Source organism: Bidens hawaiensis, unplaced genomic scaffold, assembly GCF_021521415.1.
Source record: "Bidens hawaiensis isolate Kalapana, Puna unplaced genomic scaffold, B.hawaiensis_p1.1 tig00020911_1, whole genome shotgun sequence".
In the NCBI taxonomy this organism is placed as follows: Eukaryota; Viridiplantae; Streptophyta; class Magnoliopsida; order Asterales; family Asteraceae; genus Bidens; species Bidens hawaiensis.
Genome location: NW_027493227.1, coordinates 96,888 through 115,003, shown reverse-complemented (window position 1 = coordinate 115,003; position 18,116 = coordinate 96,888). Strand labels below are relative to the sequence as shown.

Here is an 18,116-nt window from a genome sequence, read left to right as displayed (position 1 = left end):
GCCATTTCTTGGATTCCGGATCCAAGATAGCAGACTTGTAGTTAGTAGGCTCGTCCCCAGATTCGGCTACTAATAAGACTTCAGGACCATCTAGATGACATAAGTATCTAGAATTTGGTACGGGAGTCCTACAACTTCTGCGAACGCTTGTGTTCACGTTTGATGTGTCAGCAACAACAACTTGTTGATCAGACTCTCCAACTTCCTCAGCAGTTGGTTGTGGTTCTTGAATTTCTTCAAGATCGACAATGTTACTTCTAGTTCCTTGACTAAGAAATTCTTCTTCAAGGAAGTAGCCTTTCCTCCTGACAGAAATCGTATTTGTATCAGGATGAAAGAAGTAATAACCGCTCTTGTAATAGTATCCGACGAAAATAACTTTTTCGTCGCGGGGATCAAGTTTGTCATCAGACTCACTTGTGATATAAGCATCACATCCCCATACTCTAAGATAAGACAATTTGGGTTTCTTTCCTTTATGCCATATCTCATATGGTGTTTTGTCTATCTTCTTAGTTGGAGCTAGATTGACAATGCGGGCGGCGGTCATAAGGGCGTAACCCCAAAAGGAGTGAGGCAAGTTAGTTCTACACATCATCGATCGAACCATGTTTAGCCATGTTCGATTTCTCCTCTTGCTCACGCCATTAAGTTGGGGTGTGCCAGGTGGAGTGAGCTGTGAAACAATTCCATGCTCTTTTAGATGAGTGATGAACTCTGTGCTAAGATACTCTCCACCTCGATCTGATCGAAGTATCTTAATGGTTTTATCAAGTTGTTTTTCCATTTCGCTTAAAAACTCTTTGAACATTTCAAAAGTTTCATGGTTTCTAGTCATGGTTTTGAAAGGTCCACATACATCAGTATAGAGTCCTAACAGATCACTTGCTCGTTCACTTTTATTAGTGAAGGAGTCTTTGGCGAGTTTGCCAGCTAAGCAAGATTCACAAGTGTTAAAAGAGTCTGGTCCTGTGTATTCAAGAATACCTTCAGATTGGAGTCTTTTAACTCTTGCCTTGCTTATGTGGCCAAGTCGGCAATGCCATAGAAAAGTATCATTGACACTAGTCTTGATACGATTTGAAAGATGATATACGTTATTGTCAGGTTGAACATCAATCTCATAAATACCATTTCGAGGTTTAGCCTCAAAATAAAAGATACCATTTAAGTAAGCAGAAACAGCCATGCCATTAAGAACATACTTAAATCCTTGTTCAAATAATAACGAAACTGAAATGATGTTTCTGGTCAAGCCAGGAGCATACAAACAATTATTTAAAGGAAAAACTAGGCCAGATGGACAAGTAAAATGAAATACTCCGGTTGCCAGAACTGGTACTCTCTTCCCATCTCCAAATATGAGTTCCATGCTGCCTTTTTCAGTTTCTTCCACTTCTCAGGCTCCTGCAAGACATTAACGATGTGGTAACCACATCCGGTATCAAATACCCATGTGTTGCTAGAGACAGTGAAAAGTTCAATAACATATATGGAAATACCTCCAGAAGAGCCTTCACCATTGGCTCTCTTCTTTTTGGTTTCAGCAAGGTACTCGGGGCAGTTTCTCATCCAGTGTCCCATTTGGTTGCATTTGTAGCACTTGCGCTCCTCAAAGGGCGGCGGCTTTTTCTTTGCAACTACCTTGTTAGTGTTGGTGGCAACATTGGCAGCAACAGTAACTTTCTTCTTGCCTTTTCCCTTAAAACCCTGATTCTTTGGTTTTGGCTTTTTGACACTAGCAGATTGAATCATCAGAACTTAATTGGTCCTAGAAGGAATGTTCATCTCAGCCGTCTTGAGCATTTTATGAAGCTCCGACACTGTCTTCACCCAACCATTCATGTTGAAATTCATTACGAACTGGTCGTATGAGTTGGAGAGAGAGTTGAGAATGAAATCCGATGCCATCTCATCGGGCATGGGATAATCAAGTTTCTTGAGCTGATCGATGTGCCCCTTCATCTTAAGAACATGAGCACTGACGGGAGACCCCTCTGCCATCTTGTAACTGATGAGTTGTTTCATGGGGTCGAAACGTTCTTGACGGGCTTGTTTCTGGAACATGCCCTTGAGTTGCTCAAGCATCTCATAGGCACCAAAGTCTTGGTGGCTAGCATAATACATGAGACCTCAGCCGAGTCATCCTTATGCTTGTCAAGAACTTTTCGTGCAGCGGCTGTGTTGTTTTCAAACTCGGTTGGAACTGGTCCATCGAGAACATACAGGCGCTTTGCCATGGTCAGAACAAGTCTCAAGTTGTGGTGCCATTCGATGAAGTTGGTACCGTTCAGTTTATCCTTCTCAAGGATAGTCTTAAGGGCGTAGGGTGAGTATTCGTTTGACGACATCTGATTAATTAAGCAAAAGTAAATTTAATTAGTATTTTCGACGCTGTAGTCCTATTATTAATGACCCAATAACATTAATAAATTAGGAGTATGAGAATCTGGCTTCCAGTTATTAAAGGCAGCTGTAGCACACAACATTAATAAGTGGTTAGGCAGACCGACAACGATTGTCAATTGTGAATAGAGCACAACTCTCGGTTATGAGGCCTATAGAGACAACGATTGTCTGTATAGATACGTTTAGCCTCATCTTTGCCCACTTTAAGTCTCCAGACAGCTTTAGCACGTAACAGGAGAGTAAAATAATAGTTGTCCTAGTACCGTGACGTGAGAAAGGGCCGGATGTGTCAACGAAGCGCTTTCACCTTGATGGGATAGGCTAGAAAACAAGTGCGGTGCTGTAGCTCCAAACACTCGAAATTTCGCAGTATGCCTCAAGTGTGACTTGTAGTAGGATTGGCATAAACTATTGGTTTTAAATTGGGATAAATTTTAAAATTACCAAATAGAGTAAAAGTCAAATTTTACTGTATTTATTACCGCGACGCATAGATGAACCATTTCATCTCTCAGGACACTTAGTTTTAAATAACCTATTAAAACTAAGTTTGTAGCGATACGACTAACCAATTTTAAGTTATAATAACTTATTAGTTTTGGAAATCAAAACGCTTTTAATTTGCAAAACAAAATCGGTTAATAAAATGTTTATTTTCCAATTTATTTGGTATTAGGTTGGTGATATTATAATCCTATTATAATCAAACCAAGCAACCACAAATAGCAAATAACAAAAATATGTAAATCCTTTATGCCAAAAGTTGATCGGTCTCGCTAGAGCCAATTAGGGAGACCGATCGGGTCAAGGGGTCACAACACAAACAACCACAAGGATGGACTACGCCGTGCATCCCGTCGTATTGCCCGAACTCCCACTAACTCCAAAATGGTCCTCGAGCTCGTCCTCGGTTATCTTCGCGTCTTCTTAATTACAAATTTATAAACTAACATTAATATGTCCTATTACAAATTTGAACCATCTTAATGGCCAAAAGAAAACCGAAAATTAAATAATAACATTTTTACAACTTTTGAACCAACCATATGGCCAAAACAAGCTCAAACACCAAACACAACCAAACAAACACATAGGTCGGGGCCGGATTTACGTATTCATAATAAATAAAATTTCGGGTCGTTTTGACTTGGTCAAATAAAATAAACAAAATTTTGACCAACTCAAAATCACCCGAAAATAAACCTAGATCAAAACTTTAAACGATTTAAAGTTTAAGATGTAGATCCGGTTTAAGCGAACCGGTATCGACTCGTACGTTGTAACCGCGGCTCTGATACCACTGTTGGGGTTTCAACGGTGGTTCGGAACGAAAACGGTTATTATATTTGAACCCGTTTTAGTTAAAAGAATCGTTTCAATAGTTGTTAATCATTATTAATAAACGAGTATATGAACGAGTTATAAAACGCAGCGGATATAACGAGTTAAAACGAACCAAAAAGAAAACCGAACCCGGATCCGATTACAAACGCGTACGAGCACGAATAACATAAATAATAATCAACCATAGGGTGTTTTGTCGATATACCTCGGTTATACACAAACCGGGAAGACACCAAAGGCTAACGAGAAGAACTAGAGATGACACAATGGAGATCCAACTGTTCCGGCAGGCGAACGGCGGCGGCGGACGGCGGAGAACAGCAGAGACGGCAGTGGCAGCTTGTAACAGCAACAGTTCTCTGGAATCTGGCTCACCGGAAAACCGCGACTCACCGGATTTGCTTGAAAGCGGCTGAAAAGGTTCGCCGGAAAAGCGGGCTGGCCGGAGAAAGGCTATAGATGGCCGGAGATAAGCAAAGAGCATCATTTTTTTAATATACTAAACTTTCGTTTTTTTAACAAACGAACAATTATTTAAAGATTTGTTTTTTTATATATTTTTAACAGATGGAGAGGAGGGAATATGAGGTTGCAATAGAGGACGGGAAGCTTTTATATAAACAAACAGGAGAATATGTAGACACGACCGGATCATCAACGGGTTCTAAATGGATTTTTGTTTTAAGTACGTCTAGAACTTTATATGTTGGAGTAAAAAAGAAAGGCTTATTTCAACGTTCGAGTTTTTTAGCTGGCGGTGCCACATTAGCAGCCGGGAGATTGGTTTCTGAGAAAGGCGTTTTAAAGGTAATTTTAATTTGATATATATAGGTAATTTGGTATATAATTTTTTTATTTTTTATATATATTTTTTTTTTGTAAATTTATGCTAATAATATTGTGATTTGTGATTATTTAACAGGCGATTTGGCCTCATAGCGGGCATTATCGTCCCACACAAGAAAATTTTCAAGATTTTGTTTCGTTTCTGCAAGATAATGATGTGGATACTACTTATGTTAAGGTAAAAAAAATAAGATTCTAAAGTTTTTTACTTTTCTTTAATTGATAAAAGATAAAAATATTTTATTAATTATTAAATTTTTTTTTATTATTATTATCAGATGAAGATGATAACGAGTCTCTTAACAAGCAAGGCGTTAGCCTTCATGTAAGAACTCACTCGTCAGAAGACGACGTGAGCGAAAAGGAACGCTTAGATATAGAAGACATGCCTTTAGTCGATCACATCTCAAAAGTGACACTTGTCATGAAACAAATTACCAATTTACCCCTGGACTCGCCAAAAAAATCGAGACTTTCTCGTTCATCAAGCAGGAAACTAACCACTCTCGACACCAAGAATCACGCTGACGATGACGCCACGTCAGCACATGACGTGTCAGATGACGAAGACGAGCCGAGTTTAGACAAAACAGTCCCTAAAAAGTCAATCTTGAAAAGAATAGGTTCGCATAAAGGAACAAAATCTTTTCAACTGGGACGCCAGCTGTCGTGCAAGTGGAGCACGGGAGCCGGGCCCCGCATAGGGTGTTTGAGAGACTACCCTACTGAGATGCAGTCACATGCATTGGAGCAAGCAAATTTATCTCCCAAAAGTGCCCTTGCAGCCACAAGAATATTAATAAGAGTTTTTTTTCAAGAAATTGTGGACCTTATAGAACAAGTTCTTCCCCAAGTCAAATGATTTTTTGATTAAATTATTATTTTTTTTAGGGTAGATATGAGATTAACATAGGAGATTAATGATTTATTTCATTCATTCTTTTTAAAGTTAACATGATCAAAGTATCAAAGATTCAAACATGTATACAACTTTAGTTTTTTTATTTTTTTTTACTTATATAAATATATAGGTGGGAAATAAAATTGTAGATGTTACATGTGTATTCAATATTCATTCATTAATGATAATAATTATTTTTTACAGTTGAATAAAACATAATATTCATTTGATTTGTTTGACTTTATAGTACAGGTGCACAAACCAATTTAAAACCTAAAACCGGTTTGATTTGGTCAACAAAAGTCAAAACAGATTTATGATTGATTTCTTGACCTGGTTACGATTTCGGTTTGGATCTGTTTTTGCCCGGTTTTGGTTCGGTTAAGCGGGTTCGAACCGATTTTGGCCGGGAAAAACCCTCACCTAAGGCCAACACATGTGAACACTCGTTAGGAAGCACGCCAATGCGGTGATAAAACACGTTCAGTTCAACAAATCCAACTAGTAAAAACAACATATTCATCTGGTCTTCCACCATCACCCTCATGTATTCTTTAATGATAATAATTTTATTTTACATTTGAATAATAAAATGTAGAATGTTCATTTAATTTGTTTGACAATACTAGTGTCTTGGTTGTACTTTATGCACGGATGGGTGTACTTTCAGACCGTACACTTTCTCATAGTTGTCACTATAGCATTTATATCTTCAAACGCGTAATTGCAGAAATTTTGCTGGAATTTTGATATAATATTTGATTATTTTTTTTATTAAAATGGAAAGACTTTGACTCTTGATTAGTCAAAGTTTTAGGTAACAATGCTTAGCTTTGAGCTTACTTGGATTTTATCATTTTATGGGGAAATGGAGGTCTTATTTGTTTATTGAAACCATGAAAATTATATATAAAAGTTTCATTTTTAATAAAGGAAAATTATTTATTCCAAGGTATATTGCGTATTTCTTGATTGTAGAGTTAGCAACTTGTCAGACACGGACACTGTTAAATTCTATAAACTTAGTCGTTCGAGTTATGAAAACGAGAGCAAATATTTAAAAGAATGGTAAGTATGCATGGAATGAAACAAAGATTCATGAGAATCCAATATTCTTTGTTTTGGCCCTAGGTTTTGTTACAGTAGTATTATGGTATATGAAGTTGTTTAATCATATAGATTTGGCAGTTCTAATGTCCTTGGTACCATCTACAAGGGAACATGGTGACCACATGTGATTGAGATGCACAACCATTATTTTAATAATCTATAGGGATTTACATACGCGTTGCGACATTGTTAGTTAAATACTGGCATTTGGCGTAGTCGTCAAATAAGGAAAATAAAAATAATTTTATTGAAGTTCACGGGCTATAAACAAAAATGTAAACTAGAAAATACAAAAGTTATTAAAATGTTTACTAATGTATGTAATAGACTAATAATAGTAAATGTAACACTCTAGGCATTCCGACATAGGCCGTGGGCTTGATATATAGATGATAAGTTCATAAGATTACCGGACCTCAAATATTGCAAACATGATTTAGACGCAATGACTGTGGAGGACAAAAGAACTAAATACACTTAAGCATTATCGAGTGAGTGTAGACTGCTTATGTGGCAATGTTTACTTGAATCAAAATGTATTAAACTTGACACAGTTATAATATTGGAAATTTAGTGATTCAAAATAAGAAAAGCTAATAATTACAATTATAAAACTTTAAGATGAAGCTTTGGAATTATTTGAAGTAACAATGTCAATTAATACAATATAATCAAATGGTTTTATGATCATGGTGTTTCTTGAGTTTGAGATCATTGTTCAAAGAACAGACAAGAAGATGATGACAAAAAACATTAAGGTACTATGATTAATATATTATGTATTTGGGATTTTGTTTAATTTTATTAGTTCATGCATGTATACAACTATGCATGGTAGATATATTAACTATGGAATAATTAATTATTGATAATTGTGATCAGGAAGATTCTTATCCTCATCCACTTTAAACTGACTGACTAGATGCACATCTTGATACTAAGCCCAACAATTTAAACATGTTGGTCAAGTTTAGATCATACTGGTTTAATGTGAAGTTAATCAGCCGGTTTTTAGATTTATACGGTTCGACTAACGGCTTAAAAAGTGGGTTTAATAGTTTGTTTCACAACTTAAATACCCAACTTAACGGTTTGATTCATGATTTAGAACTTAGAACCGATTGTGTAAACCAATCTACCATATACCTTAATTAGTTTCTTTTTTCCATTTTTTGTTTAGATTAAGTAGTCATGCATATATCATATGTATTTAATTCATAAAATTTAAAATGTAACATAGATTAATTAATAATCTGGTATAAGAATTAATGACTGTCCAAAGAGCTAAATGAACCGTTTTGGCTTGTCCATCTGACCCAAGCAAGCCTACCATTTGGTAAGCTATTATACGAAATCATAGTTGGCGGTTCAGTTTAGAATTTCCATAAAAACCAACTAAACAAGACCATGAACACTTTTGAAACAATGATGATACATATATAGAGATCATGGAACCTCAAAAGTAGGTGTTTCACTGTCTCTCTCTCATGTGTACATCTCACTGACTTGACCTTTTGTAGTTCTTGAATGGGTGGTTTGTCACGTTTAGAGCTGTTCAAAAAGCCCGCGTTTTGCTTGAAAATAGCTTGAAAAATTATCGGCTAAAAAAAGCTCGATTCTAACCAAACGACATAAGAAAATACAAATTGATACATCTTGATTAATTATCCTTTTCTTGATGAGCTCGGCTCATGGCTCGGCTTGTTAACTCGGCTTGTTTAGATTAAACTATAAATTTTAATATCTATATATAATAATAGCATACTAAGAAACAAATAAATAAAAAAAAATTATACATATATTATGCCACTCGATACCTAAAACCTTATAAAAGAATAACTAAAATAAAACATATAACATTATTAATTCCTTATAATTTTATATAATATGTATGTTAAAGTTATAATTTTTGTCTTTTATATATAAAAAATTGTAAAATATAAAATAAAAAATTAAAAAAAAAATTAAAAAGTTAAAAAAAATTTTAAAGGAGCCCGGCTCGACAAGCTTGAGCCAAGCCAGCTCAATTAAGTTCGAGTTCGAGCACACTGGCTCGACTCGACTCGACTCGGCTTCTTTACAGCACTAGTCAAGTTCCACGAGTTCTAGTCATCGAAACCAAACCAGAACCACTAAAAATTGAAACCTGATCATTATCAACATCAACGATATATGTTCCCGTAGCATCGCACAGACACTCCTCTAATACACAATAAAAGAAAACTAATAACTATGAAATATTACTATGAAATATTATCTAAAAATAATGATTTGACTTGTTATTCAAACTTCTAAGCGGGAACTGATTGTATTGTTAATCGCCCTACAACATAATGACACTTGGTCTCTTGTTCCACCCGAATCAAATGGGTTTTCTTAACTAAATTCAAACCCAACGATGAAGTTGATCGTTTAAAGGCTTGTTTAGTAGCGAAAGCTTTTCACCACCGTCCCGGTCTCGATTATGTTGAAACTTTTAGCCCAGTTATTAAACCCGCCACTCTTGGTCACATAACTTCTCTATCCACTTCTTAAAATTGGTGTCTCCGTCAACTCGACATAAATAAGTGATTGTACTGTTAATAGCTTAGTGGGCTAGTGTCACTAATCCACTATGAAGAAAAAGGTGACGATAAGATGAAAAGTTAAACCAATCTTTTTCTTTCATGCATGCTGTTTATAACTTTTTAGACGACTTATAACTTTAACAGGTCTACGTCCAATAGAAAACAAAAAAAAAACATGTTTATAACAACACCCATAATTTGAATATTTGATCATCTCATTTTCCATTTAATTCCTCATTATTTTTCTCTCTAAGTCTAAACCACTGATCGATCATATGGCTACTCTAACTGTTCCTCCGACGCCGGTTTCACCCCGGGACGACGCAATTCAGTTATATAAAGCTTTCAAAGGTTAAAAGTTAATCAACATATGTTTTTGTTTCTTTTTTTCTTTTGCTGATTGTTTTGTTTTTTAAACAAAATGAATCAGGATTAGGGTGTGACACTGAGGCACTGATTGGAATTCTTGCTCATCGAGATGCAACACAACGGGCATATATCCGACAAGAATACGAGACAATGTATCATGAAGATCTCCTTAAACGTTTGGCTTCCGAACTTAGCGGCAAGTTAGAGGTATGCTAATTTTGATTTTTGTAAATTTTAAGGTCATGGGAATAATTGACTTATGTTGTATATAATTCGAGCAGCTTCTAAGCTACTTGAGATTGTCTCACTAAAAAATCAGATGAGTTCAAGTCTAAGTTTGAGTTTCACTTATCAGGCTCGAGGAGGCTCGTGAACCTAAACGAACATATAATTTATATAATTTTTATTTAATATATTAAATACATATCTATGCAATATTTATTAGGTTATAAAAATAACTAAATAATTTACGAGCCGAATTGGATCTTTAGAAATAGAGCTCGAGCTCTCATGAATTAAACGTGTTGAGCTTGAGTTTAGACGGGCGTAACAAATAACTAATTTCACTTTAAAATGAGGCCCTACGATTTTAGAATATGAAGCACTAGCTTTACATGTAATAATAGTGGGCCGGCCAGGGCCGGCCTTGGGGTGAGGCAAGGTGATCGAGGGCCACAGGCCCGACACCGGCTAGGCCCGGATTTTTTTTTGAATTATATTGTATTTTTATACAATACAGTATGTATATTTAATCTTTAAACCTATATTACATAACCAATAGTTTGGTCCAGTGGCAAAGTGTATTACTTCTAACAAAAATGTTATGGGTTCAAGTCCCATTTGACACACGTTTAATCTTTTTTTGATAGAAAAGTTTTTACACAACCCAAATTATAACCAAGTAAACCCATATAAAATTTAAATTGTTTAAAGACAACAAAATACTTCTTTTACTTAAGATAAAAAAAAATTTCGCCTTCGGCCGATTTTTTTTTTTTTTTGCTTTCTCAAAGCCGGCCCTGGGCCGGCCCTACATGAAAATAAATTTAAATTTGGAAAACATGGCTTTAACAAGAGGTGTTAAAAAACCCTAACTCGGAATTGGACCCGAAAAAAAATATCCCGTTAATTTTATATATATATATGGGTTTTATAATACCTGAACCTGTACACGACCTTATCCATACTCATACTCAGATCGGACCCGATATGTACCCGGTAATCCCCGAAAACCAGAACTTGTTCCATACCCGGAACCAGGTTTTTCAAATGCTTGAGAAAAGCACCTGAAATATACCCGAAAAATACACCCAAAAAGTGCAGCCCCTTAAAAACCCAATCTATACCCTAAAAATACCCAAATATAGATAATTTTTTCAATACCCGGAAATAGGGTATTCAAATACCCGGTTCTACACCCGACCCAAATCCGATGCATATGGTATGGTTGAAGAGACAATACCCTGACCCGAACTTGACCTAGGTATGGCCATTACCTGATTTTCTAATACCCGGCAATATCCGAATCCGGTTCCATACCTGGAACCGGGTACCAGAAAATCCGATTTGTTCACCTCTAGTATTAACTTTTAAAATCATGTCATAGACTGCAGTTTTGCTTTGGATGCATGATCTAGTAGAAAGGGATGCAACTATATTAAAGGAAGCACTCTACACAGGGTTTATAAATCTTGGAGCTGTAACCGAAGTCATATGCTCTCGAACTTCTTCGCAACTTCAAGTTCTTAAGCAAGTTTACCACTCGACTTTTGGAACTTATCTTGAACATGGCATTGAACAACAAGCTTTGGGGGATCACCAAAAGGTCGAATCTTAACAAAATATTACCACATTTGCATATAATGTAACTTAACTTAAATATGATCTTTTCGGGCAGATTTTGCTAGCTTTTTTAAGCAAACCGCGTGATGAAAGCATGGAAGTCGACATGGAAATGGCCGCAAATGATGCAAAAGCTTTGTATAAAGCTGGTGAAAAGAAACTAGGAACTGACGAAAAGGTTTTCGTGCAAATTTTCAGTGAAAGAAATAGAGCACATTTGGTTGCTATAAACACATGTTACCATGACATGTATGGTGGATCACTAAAAAAGGTTATCAAAAAAAAAAACCAACTTTGCCTTAAGTTTGCTTCCAAGATTTTTTGCTAAAAACATTTTCTTGACCATTTTGCAGGCTGTCAAGAAGGAAACTTCAGGTTTATTCGAGCACGCACTTTTGACAATCTTACAATGTGCTGAAAATCCCGAAAAGTATTTTGCCAAGGTGAAATCTTAAATAACCACAATTATTTTTAACGTTATAACATGATCCTGTCATACTTATATGCGGTTTGAAATAACTATAGGTGTTATATAAGTCAATGAAAGGCTTAGGGACAAATGACACAACACTTATAAGAGTGATTGTGACAAGAACTGAAATCGATATGCAACACATAAAGGCCGAATACCACAAAAAGTACAAGAAGAGTTTGAAAGACGCAGTTCACTCTGACACATCTGGCCATTATCGCTCTTTTCTTCTCTCGCTTCTTGGCCCAAATCTTTAAGATTGGGGATCGTTCTTGAGTTGTACTTTGTTTTAATTTGTCGTATAATTTAGGGTTGTGATTTGTGTTTTTGAATCTATGAACACCGCTTGTTTAGTTTTTAAGTCATGGATCTATTCAAATATATATTGCAAGAAAGCACAAAAGAGAGTAACACAATATTTTCTTCCAAATTTTATATATTTTAGAATGAATAAAATGAATGTAGTGATCACTGATATAAAATGATATAACTAGCAAATTTGTAAGTAAATAGTACTTGATTAAAAAAATATACGAACACATTAATTTGATAGATTTTTTATGCACATAATTAAGCTTTTCAAACTAGATAGGTAAGGCAGATCCTGTCAATAAGAGTTCTAGGCAAAATGAATCGTATCAAGACGTGCATTTTACAAAATTATTAATTTGGTCCGGGTCAGAACGTAGTTGGATAGAAATGAGTTGTATAAAAGTAGAACAAAAATAGGTTCACATGCTATATTATTTTATGGTAGCTAGCGAGGACGATAGAGGTTGTGGTGGGAATGACTACAAAGTGGTGTCAGGAGACGCATAGTGGATGTTACTCTATTAAACATGATAGTGATAAAATGTTCACAGCTATGCTTTATGTAAGTGGGTGTGTATGTTTCGGATAATCATCTAATACCATTCCGGTTCTATGCCCGCAATATTCTTTAAATGATTAGTTTCATATATACCCTTACAAACACTAAAAATATTATATATACCCAAACAAAACTTAAAATATCATATATACCATTACAAAGTAACTAAAATATCATATATGCCCTTATAAAAACAATTAAAGTATCATATATACCCCTATTAATTAATACTAATTTAATAAATGACCATTTTGCTGTTATTTTTCAAAAAATTTAACTTTTACATATGCCATTTTTAACGAATAGACCATTCTACCCCTTTCTATTATAATTATATAATGCGTTTATACCATATGCTATTATTTTAATTTTAATTGACGTTTCTCACCTTTAACGACAACCAAATCGTCTCTTGTCACTTATTCAAAATTGCAAACCATTCGAAGATTTATCGCATCGAATGGTCTACACTGTTAAACCTTTTATCACATCTAATCAAACTTAGAGTAATATAGCCAGTTTTAAAATTTTTTAATTAATTGAGTATATATGATATATTAATAACTTTGTAAGGACATTTACAATATTTTTAGTTTTGCATGGGTATATATGATATTTTCAATATTTGTAAGGTTATATATGAATCGCCCTTTCTTTAAAACCTAATCACGTACGATCCCAGTGTCCATCCCGAATCTTATCACATTGTGATCAATCCAAACTCTTGATGCCAATAGCTTTAGAAGTAAACAAGTACAACTTGGTGCTCAATTATCCAAACAAACTCAAATTACAGTGAAAAGGTACACATTGGTGTGCAAAATATCAAAACAAACACAAATCACAAACCTTAGATTATTAAGAAAAAAACAACGTACAAGAACAATCAAGAAAGACCATCAATCTAATGATTGGGGCCAAGAAGCGAGAGAAGAAAACTTCGATAGTGACCAGACGTTTCAGAGTGAACTGCATCATTCAAACTCTTCTTATACTTTTTGTAATATTCGGCCTTTATGTATTGCATATCGATTTCAGTTCTTGTCACAATCACCCGCATAAGTGTTGTGTCATTGGTCCCTAAGCCTTGCATTGACTTATATAGCACCTATAATCATTTTCAAACAACATATAAGTACATGAGTATGTATCATAGTGTAACCTTAAATAAAGATTTATTGTTAACTAAATATTTTACCTTTGCAAAATACTTAGCAGGATTTTCAGCACATTGTAAGATTGTCAAAAGTGCTTTCTCAAATAACCCTGAAGTCTCCTACTTTATGGCCTGAAAATTGTTTAAAAAAATACATGTGTTAGCTAGCAAAATCATGGAAACAAACTTGATAGAAAACAATAAAAGATATGTTTAATTTTTTCATGTTTCTTGATATATAGTAACATAACCTTTTTGAGTGATCCACCATACATGTCATGGTAACATGCCTTTATAGCAATCAAATGTGCTCCACTTCTTTCCTAAAAATTTTCACGAAAACCTTTTCGTCGGTTCCTAGTTTCTTTTCACCGGCTTTATACAAAGCTTTTGCATCCTTTGCGGCCATTTCCCTGTCGACTTCCATCCCTTCATATCGCGGTTTGCTTAAGCAAGCAAGCATAATCTGCACAAGAAGACGGTTTTCAGTTAAATGATGCCTTTTCACCACTCAAAAAAACAAGTTACACTCAGGGCCGTCTCAACGTGTTCCGAGGCCTCAAAATAACTAAAATGGGTTGAGGGATTTTTTTTCCTTCGTTTTTAAGTTTATAGTTACATAAAGTATTTATGAATTATGAAATATAGATGATATGCAGTGATAATGCGTATGTGACATTCCTCCTTAATTTGTGGCCGTCACTGAGTTATTAATTCTAAAAAAACCCACTTTCAGAAACCCATAATACAAAACTCTATTTTAAATTGAGGCCCTATAAAACTAAAGGCCTAAAGCCTTGGCCTTATTTTGCTTACCCATAAGACGGCCCTGGTTACACTATATGCAAAACTATAACTTGGTAAAATATAAAGGGCGTAAAGATTCGACCTTTTGGTGATCCTCAAAAGTTTGTAGCTCGATGTCATGTTCAAGATACGTTCCACACGTGGAGTGGTAAAGTTGCTTGAGAGTTTGTAGTTGCACAGAAGTTCGAGAGAATATGATTTCGGTTACTGCTTCAAGGTTTATAAAACCCGGACTCAGTGACTCCCTTAATATTTTGGCATTCTTCCTGCTGGATCAGGCATCCAAAGCAGAACTGCAGTCTATGACATATTCAAAATTCAGTTTCATGGTTTATGCATTGTTGTTATTAGTAGGGAAAGATATTATTAGAAGATCAGCAAACAATGAAACCATATATCTAAAGTCAAAATAGACTATAGATCTATGCTTACTATTATACTATAGGGATGCGCATGAAACCGAAAAACAGATCCAAAATTTAAAAACCAAACCAAAACAAAAACTGACCGTTTCTTTTTTTATTTTTGTAAAAACCGAACTTACGGTTCAGTTTTGTTTTTTCATGTAATAAAACCCGAGAAAACCGAATCCAACCGAATTCATAGATTTTCATTTTATAGTTTTTGTTGTAAGTACTTTATACATAATTATTAAATATGTAACTCAAATATTTAGTCCAAATGTATATAATCAGTTAGTTATTATATAACAATAAGATTTAGTCCCAAAAACATTATATTCGACTCAATTTTTTGTCAACCCAAAATTTTCAAGTTCAAACGGCAAAACCGACAAAAACTGAAAGCAAATAGTTTACAAAAGTTCAGAAACCGAAGTTTAGATTTTTTGGTTCGCTTTTAGCCCAAAACCGACCCAAACCAAACTATGCACACCCTATCCATACCTCTAATTTGCCGCTAAGTTCAGAAGCCAAGCGTTTAAGGATGTCTTCTGAATACATTGTCTGGTATTCTTGCTGGATATACGCCCGTTGCGTTGCATCTCAATGAGCAAGAATACCGATTATAGCCGTGTCATCAGACCCAAATCCTGGTTCATTTCAACAAAAGCTTAACTCATGTTCATATAAATTATATTATATGAATTATATTTTCGTTCATATTAATAAGTTGAAGGTGTTTTACCTTTGAAAGCTTTATATAACTGAATTGCATCCTCCCGGGGCGAAACCGGCGATGGAAGAACAGTTAGAGTCGACATGATCGATATGTGATTAAGAGTGAATAAGAGAGTGAGTTTAGAGAAAGAAAAGAAACCAAGGGGTATATATAGATTTGTTCAAATGTGTCAAAATCATATGATATATTTATTTGTATATATGTTTTGTATATCTTCACACATGATTAGAAGATTTGAACATGTAAGGAGATATATAAATAAATACAAATAAATATACATCACTGTTAATTTATTTCTCAATCATATTGTTTTTTAAGAGCGTTTGGAATCATCTTCAATACATGGGTGACTTTCTTAGATGAGATGTTAATCGTTTATATTGGTTTTGACATTTCAGGCCTGACTTACCCAAGAACATCATTAAAGAGTAAATCCACCACATTTAATATGATCTGTTAAGCTTATTTATTTTGGTCTAGAAAGTTAAAAAAATATGAATGAAAGAAACATATTAGTTAAAGTATAACTACTTGTTTGTTTATTAAAATTTAAACGAACGTAAATAAACAAACATAAATGAACAAACAAAAACGGACATTTACGAACATAAATGAAGAAAACCTGTGTTTATTTCATACTTTTATGAGAAATAACATAAAGTATGCCTATTTTTTATGGGTTTTGCCTCACCAATAATTTATTCTTCGGCCATTTAATTCCATATACTTGTTAAACTTATCTTACTTGTCTGAAAAGTTAAAAATGACATGTATGAAAGAGAAAGATCGGTTTAAACATCATCGATCTTAGCCTCACCTTTATCTTCATGTATCACTAGCCTCTGAAACTATGGGGTCGGCTTGGTTTGAGTGATGGGTTAGGACGTGTTTGAGTCAATCCAGAATTGAAGCGGAATAAGTTAGGTCAAGACATACTGTTTTTTTTTAAATTATTAATTTTAAGGGTCAAAATCGAGTAGACTTATTTAAGTTAGTCAATTCCAAGTCGTCTAATAAAGTTGAAAATAACATGCACAAAGGAAAAAAAGAGTAGTTGAAATAGTATGTGTTTTTGGCTTGGATTCACACCTATTGTCTACAGTTGACTAGTTTATAGTTATCATTTTCATTATATTTTCACAAAATTTCAATGTTCACACTTGTAGAGCATTTAAAGTAAACGGTTTATCATGATTATAACTAATATAATTTACACAATATAATATAGGGTCGAGATACTGTACAATAATGTCTTAACGTACGATAGGTACGCGAGACGCTTAAAGACAAAAAACAAGGGCAAAATACTAAAACGCTAAAAACGCTCAGCCAAAAACCTAAGACGCTCAACCAAAAACCTAAAACGCTCAGCCAAAACCTAAAAAGCTCAAAAACGATTTTCGTGAAAAAAAAAGTAAAAAAATTGATCGATTAACGATCCAAAACTGTTTTTTCGTTGAATCAATAATTAATTGGATATGTATTGACAATTCCGAGATGTTGGGATGTGATTTCATGGATCGATTTCATGAAAAAAAGAGATTCACGTACCTATTGTATGTTAATATATTATTGTATCGGATCTTTTACCATGCAATATATATATATATATATCAAAGTTCATTAAGTTAAAAAATCATTAAGTTTGAATGAGTCAACATATGTTTATTTCACCCCCTCGACAATATTTAGACAAAGATTTTTCATATTCAACATAATTCACCTATCTTTGTAATCAGTACTAATTTTAAGTCATGGTAAGGACAGCCAATTCGTACATTCACATAAGTGTTGAATGAGTCAAAATAAATGTTTTGTTATTCTTCTTTCATGTTTCATGTTATTAATGTAGGTAGGAACATGGCTATCCTTGAGAATGCACGGGTTTTTATAGACCCTTTGCGAGTAAAAAAATGGGCCACAATATAAATATGTTCTTCATTAACACTAGAATCTTGAGATTGTTCTTGTAAATACGTAAGCAAATCCCTGGCTTAAGACATTTTTTGGCTGCATTTATTTCTCTCTCTCTCTCTCTCTCTCTCTTTTTGTTATTGAAAACTAGATAATGTTTATGACGCATAATTCCTAAAAAACAAACAAGATACTAAGCTAAAATTTTAAATAATCAAGTGTATTCAAGTGCATTTATAAATCGATAAACCTACTTAAATAATTTTAACTTTCAATGCATATATTCAGAATAATAACTTGTAATCAACCTTTCTTATGTACCGATTGGGATTTTTTAGAAAAGAGAAGAGATCCAGGAGAATACTCTA

At 34.4% G+C, this 18,116-nt stretch overlaps 1 protein-coding gene and 2 pseudogenes across 3 annotated transcripts; 2 read left to right on the top strand and 1 right to left on the bottom strand.

Annotated features, from left to right (window-relative positions):
• Positions 1-4,317: 4,317 nt before the first annotated feature.
• On the top strand, positions 4,318-5,469 carry LOC143562131 (IQ domain-containing protein IQM2 pseudogene; annotated as a pseudogene). The gene is made up of 3 exons (XR_013140429.1): positions 4,318-4,560; positions 4,676-4,782; positions 4,873-5,469. The product of XR_013140429.1 is annotated as an IQ domain-containing protein IQM2 pseudogene (transcript).
• A 3,874-nt stretch (positions 5,470-9,343) lies between these two features.
• LOC143562124 (annexin D5-like) lies at positions 9,344-12,183 on the top strand. The gene is made up of 6 exons (XM_077050025.1): positions 9,344-9,528; positions 9,608-9,753; positions 11,153-11,371; positions 11,444-11,659; positions 11,742-11,831; positions 11,914-12,183. The coding sequence occupies exons 1-6, from the start codon at positions 9,453-9,455 to the stop codon at positions 12,115-12,117; spliced, it is 951 nt and encodes a 316-aa protein (XP_076906140.1). The 5' UTR covers positions 9,344-9,452; the 3' UTR covers positions 12,118-12,183.
• A 1,268-nt stretch (positions 12,184-13,451) lies between these two features.
• On the bottom strand, positions 13,452-15,998 carry LOC143562125 (annexin D5-like; annotated as a pseudogene). Its single transcript, XR_013140427.1, has 6 exons — positions 15,841-15,998; positions 15,600-15,745; positions 14,777-14,994; positions 14,139-14,353; positions 13,930-14,019; positions 13,452-13,839 (listed from the first exon to the last, which is right to left on the bottom strand). The product of XR_013140427.1 is annotated as an annexin D5-like (transcript).
• Between the last annotated feature and the right edge of the window lie 2,118 nt (positions 15,999-18,116).